Source organism: Crinia signifera, chromosome 6, assembly GCF_055691185.1.
Source record: "Crinia signifera chromosome 6, ASM5569118v1, whole genome shotgun sequence".
Taxonomy (NCBI): Eukaryota; Metazoa; Chordata; class Amphibia; order Anura; family Myobatrachidae; genus Crinia; species Crinia signifera.
Window position 1 is genome coordinate 35,462,293 of NC_139222.1, and position 6,000 is coordinate 35,468,292.

Here is a 6,000-nt window from a genome sequence, read left to right on the forward strand (position 1 = left end):
TCAAGGTTCATAATAACAATAGCCCGCCTTTATCTGCGGGGCGTATTATCGAATCATCCCCCTCCAGGTTCTTCAATGCTGCAAGTTCCTCTTTGTTCAAGTTGGGGCGGACTGCCCGGGGTGTAGCGAGGAAACGAGAAACAGAGTCCTCCATTAAGCGAGTAAAAGATTTCATTGAGCTATTATTTGAAATTGGGTCGAATTTAGATCTCACCACCTTCTTTGTAAACGGATCAAATATGGAGGTGTCATCCTTCTCTGTTGACCGTTGGAAGTGTTCCTTCAATCTAAGGCGTCTAGAGAACTGGTGCATCTCCAACTTCCAGCTGAACTCGTCAAAGCGGTTAGTAGGCACAAAACTAAGACCCAAATTCAAAACTCTTTCTTCCACTGCTGTAAGGGGACGGCTTGAAAGGTTGAAAGTCAAACTTTGAGTTTGGTTGCAGCTACTAAGGCTGCTTTTCGTGCCTCTTTTACCCTGGCCCCCTCGACGGGTGGGCGGGCGTTTGCGCCTCTGGGGCGTGCTTCTAAAGGGACACTTCCCGTAGGGGTTGTGTCCTCCATATCAGACACTCTGAAGTCACTGTCACTACTGCTTTGTTCTGTGACAGGTTTCCTGGTTTTGCCTTTATTCCAAGGTCTACGTTTTCTTTGGCTCTGTTCACCAAACGCGGAGCCCTCGTTGCCATACAGCCATCTGTATACTCTGTTTTCATCGTAGTCCGTATCCACGGCACATTTCTTTTGGTTCTTGAATTTGATCAGGTCACGGTAATATTTATCACATTTGTCTTCAAGTTTTTGTAGCCAGTTAGAGTTTTTCTCCACATTCCAGACCTCTTTGTATTGGTCTTGGAAAGAGGACATCTTTTTCCTGGTGACGGTCAGTTCTCTGTTAGCCTCCTCTACGACGAGAATCATTAAGTCGAAAGCACACTTATTCAGTATTGCTATCCACTTTCTAACAAATTCGGGGTTGGTCCTGCCAATTGTGGGGACATTCCTCACTCGGAACCCCCTTGGTATTTTACGCTCCTTAAAGTATCCTGCTAAGGACGCGCTGTGTAATTTGAAGTCTGTTTCTCTACGTCGTAGTCTAAACATTTGGGATAGTAAATCCTACAAATTAGGGGCCAATTCAGGGAGCTCTACCACCTCCTGGGCTAGAATGTCCTCAATCTGGGCCACAGTAAAACTGAAGACTTCACCCCTCGGGGTGGCTGCCGGGCCTGCATCAAACTCCTGATCTATCCTGATAACGTACTGCCCGTGCAATCAGATGTTATTAGCACGCAGATGTTAAACGCACACAATAGAGGTATTGTACTTGAGGATTCTGTGTAAATCAATGATTTGTACTCCAAATCTGCGGTGCCATACGACTAGTATGAGACTCCAAACAAATGGCTCTCACACCCATAAACAATGTCCACTGGTAGTCGGCACTCACTATAATAGTGAATCCAGGTGCACTTCCACGAAAGAAAGTAATCATCCAAAATAAAGAGGCACTCTGATGTAGTGAAAAACAAAAGGCTGTATTGTAGCGCCAAGAGCTTTCGGGGTCCAAAAGCCCCTTCCTCAGGGCACAGCAACAACAACCAAACATACCCACATACCCCAAATAAATACCCTTACCTGTCCTGAAGCCGTCCGATTTTCGTGCCAGACGCCCGCGTCCTGCCCGCCGGAAGTCGTCATCTCTGTACTTCCGGTGAGACGCAGTGACAGTCAGCGGGGAGCGCTCATGCGTTCCACCCGCCTTCCTGTTTGCGTTCCACTGTCGCCATGGACGCGATCAACCCGGCTGGTTCCCCCGCCAGGCGTCTATAAGACACAAAAAAAGGGCACGGCAGTTGTTAGCACAGGCAGGTGCATTACATCAAACAGTGCTAAAGTAAACATAAGTGCAAGAAACACAAAAAATACATAAAGATACATGTACATAGTGGCCATAACGTACAATTACAGGAAATACAATGTAACTACAATCCAATATACAGAGACACCTGATGTCAAATGTCAGCGAGGATCACACATAACGGTCTGAACAGAGCAAGGAATCAGATAGACCTTACCCCTCATGTCAAACTGTTCCAATTTATTTTTTCATTGAGACCACCAGGATTGGTGGTCCCAAGCCTAAAAATCCATTGTGATTCCCGAATCAGCAATGTTTTTGCCCGAACCCCTCCCCTAAGGGTAGCAGGAACATGGTCAATCATAAAGTAGCGGAGGGAATCTAACGGGTGATTAGCGGCCTTAAAATGGCGGGCCACAGGTTGGTCCACAACCCAACCCCTCAATGCCAGCCCAATAGATGACCTATGTCCCCCCATGCGTTCTTTAAATTTGCACGTGGTTTGGCCTACATAATACAGTCCACACGGACAAATTATTATGTAGACCACATGTGTAGAATTACACCCCAACACAAATCTGATGTCCTAGATCTTATTATTGTGAGGGTGCTTAAAGTTTTTACAGGGGATAAGAAGTTTACAAGTGGCGCAGTCACTACATTTATAACATCCCGGGGCTTTAAAATAGGTATTGGGACATCTCTTTTTGCCCATCTCGGTGATGTCTGTGCGCACTAATCTATCCCTAAGATTACTACCACGGGAGAATGCCACAATGGGTCTCATATTCTTGAACACAGGCTTGGGACCACCAATCCTGGTGGTCTCAATGAAAAAATAAATTGGAACAGTTTGACATGAGGGGTAGGTCTACGGACCCCGTATCTGATTCCTTGCTCTGTTCAGACCGTTATGTGTGATCCTCGCTGACATTTGACATCAGGTGTCTCTGTATATTGGATTGTAGTTACATTGTATTTCCTGTAATTGTACGTTATGGCCACTATGTACATGTATCTTTATGTATTTTTGGTGTTTCTTGCACTTATGTTTACTTTAGCACTGTTTGATGTAATGCACCTGCCTGTGCTAACAACTGCCGTGCCCTTTTTTGTGTCTTATAGACGCCTGGCGGGGGACCCAGCCGGGTTGATCGCGTCCATGGCGACAGTGGAACGCAAACAGGAAGGTGGGTGGAACGCATGAACGCTCCCCGCTGTCACTGCGTCTCACCGGAAGTACAGAGATGACGACTTCCGGCGGGCAGGACGCCGGCGTCTGGCGCGAAAATCGGACTGCTTCAGGACAGGTAAGGGTATTTATTTGGGGTATGTGGGTATGTTTGGTTGTTGTTGCTGTGCCCTGAGGAAGGGGCTTTTGGACCCCGAAAGCTCTTGGCGCTACAATACGGCCTTTTGTTTTTCACTACATCAGAGTGCCTCTTTATTTTGGATGATTACTTTCTTTCGTGGAAGTGCACCTAGATTCACTATTATAGTGAGTGCCGACTACCAGTGGACATTGTTTATGGGTGTGAGAGCCATTTGTTTGGAGTCTCATACTAGTCGTATGGCACCGCAGATTTGGAGTACAAATCATTGATTTACACAGAATCCTCAAGTACAATACCTCTATTGTGTGCGTTTAACATCTGCGTGCTAATAACATCTGATTGCACGGGCAGTACGTTATCAGGATAGATCAGGAGTTTGATGCAGGCCCGGCAGCCACCCCGAGGGGTGAAGTCTTCAGTTTTACTGTGGCCCAGATTGAGGACATTCTAGCCCAGGAGGTGGTAGAGCTCCCTGAATTGGCCCCTAATTTGTAGGATTTACTATCCCAAATGTTTAGACTACGACGTAGAGAAACAGACTTCAAATTACACAGCGCGTCCTTAGCAGGATACTTTAAGGAGCGTAAAATACCAAGGGGGTTCCGAGTGAGGAATGTCCCCACAATTGGCAGGACCAACCCTGAATTTGTTAGAAAGTGGATAGCAATACTGAATAAGTGTGCTTTCGACTTAATGATTCTCGTCGTAGAGGAGGCTAACAGAGAACTGACCGTCACCAGGAAAAAGATGTCCTCTTTCCAAGACCAATACAAAGAGGTCTGGAATGTGGAGAAAAACTCTAACTGGCTACAAAAACTTGAAGACAAATGTGATAAATATTACCGTGACCTGATCAAATTCAAGAACCAAAAGAAATGTGCCGTGGATACGGACTACGATGAAAACAGAGTATACAGATGGCTGTATGGCAACGAGGGCTCCGCGTTTGGTGAACAGAGCCAAAGAAAACGTAGACCTTGGAATAAAGGCAAAACCAGGAAACCTGTCACAGAACAAAGCAGTAGTGACAGTGACTTCAGAGTGTCTGATATGGAGGACGCAACCCCTACGGGAAGTGTCCCTTTAGAAGCACGCCCCAGAGGCGCAAACGCCCGCCCACCCGTCGAGGGGGCCAGGGTAAAAGAGGCACGAAAAGCAGCCTTAGTAGCTGCAACCAAACTCAAAGTTTGACTTTCAACCTTTCAAGCCATCCCCTTACAGCAGTGGAAGAAAGAGTTTTGAATTTGGGTCTTAGTTTTGTGCCTACTAACCGCTTTGACGAGTTCAGCTGGAAGTTGGAGATGCACCAGTTCTCTAGACGCCTTAGATTGAAGGAACACTTCCAACGGTCAACAGAGAAGGATGACACCTCCATATTTGATCCGTTTACAAAGAAGGTGGTGATCTAAATTCGACCCAATTTCAAATAATAGCTCAATTAAATCTTTTACTCGCTTAATGGAGGACTCTGTTTCTCGTTTCCTCGCTACACCCCGGGCAGTCCGCCCCAACTTGAACAAAGAGGAACTTGCAGCATTGAAGAACCTGGAGGGGGATGATTCGATTATAATACGCCCCGCAGATAAAGGCGGGGCTATTGTTATTATGAACCTTGAGGACTATCGGAGTCAACTTGTGGGCCAATTAAGTGACCTATTGGTCTATCAGAAGTTGAGGAAGGACCCGACCCCTGAATATCAAAATGAGCTATTCAGGGTTTTGACAAAAGCACATCAGGATGGACTTATTCCAACCAAAATCTGGAAATCATTGTGCGTGAAGCATCCTAGGGTCCCCATATTGTACTCACTCCCTAAGATTCATAAGAATCCCACTAAACCACCAGGGAGGCCTATCATCTCGGCCCGAGATTCTCTGCTGCAGCCAGTGTCCCAATTATTGGACAGTATCCTCCAACCTGTTCTTCCATTACAGGCCACATTTCTCAAGGACACAACATCGTTCTTGGTGAAAATCAAAGAACTTGAGGCTGTCCCTGAAGGGACCTTGATGTGTTGTCTCGACGTGTGCAGCCTGTACACGTCGATACCTCACGAGGGGGGATTGGGAGCCATGCAGAGGTTTCTTAACACCAATGTTGATAATGCTCAATTTGACCATCGATTGTTTCTGTCATTGCTTGAATTGACTCTCCGTCGAAATTACTTCCTATTTGACGGCGAGTTTTACGTACAGCGTAGGGGGTGTGCCATGGGATCTTCTGTGGCACCCTCCTACGCTAATGTATTCATGTTTGAGACAGAACATGATTTATTTTTCTCAGATCCATCAATTAGTGATTGCATTTTAATGTACACTAGATACATTGATGACGTCTTTGTGCTGTGGACAGGTGGGGCCGAAAGGTTCAACCTGTTAATGACGGGCATCAATGCTTCAAGTCCCTTTATTAAATTTACCTATACATGTGACTTGAAGAGAGCTAACTTTTTGGATGTAGATTTGACTATTGTCGATGGTGTCATTCACACTGGTGTTTTCAGTAAGCCTACTGATCGTAACACTCTTTTAGAGGCGACCAGTTTCCACCCTAAGGCCCTGAAAAGGGGACTCCCCCTGTCGCAGATGATCCGTTCAGCTAGGATCACCAGTGACAGGGAGAAGGTCCCTGAAAGCCTGGACAAGGTTGTACAAAAATTTGAGAACAGGAGGTATGATAAAGCATTGCTTGAGGAAACTAAGAAGCAGGTTTTGGGTTTGAATAGGAATGACCTCCTTACCCCTAAGCCCAGGGCTGAAGAGAATAAAATCCCACTGGTTTGCAAATTTTCCACTTCTAATCCT

General features: G+C 46.0%; 1 protein-coding gene across 4 annotated transcripts in view; it reads left to right on the forward strand.

Annotated features, from left to right (window-relative positions):
* LOC146007524 (uncharacterized) overlaps positions 1-3,054 on the forward strand; it is a 40,324-nt gene extending 37,270 nt beyond the window's left edge. For all 4 annotated transcript variants that reach the window (XM_083145957.1, XM_083145956.1, XM_083145961.1 and 1 more), the window contains exon 5: positions 2,987-3,054. In XM_083145957.1, coding sequence (XP_083002083.1) covers positions 2,987-3,015 — 29 coding nt within the window. In that variant the 3' untranslated portion in view covers positions 3,016-3,054. The remainder of the gene's footprint in view (positions 1-2,986) is intronic.
* The last annotated feature ends 2,946 nt before the right edge of the window (positions 3,055-6,000 follow it).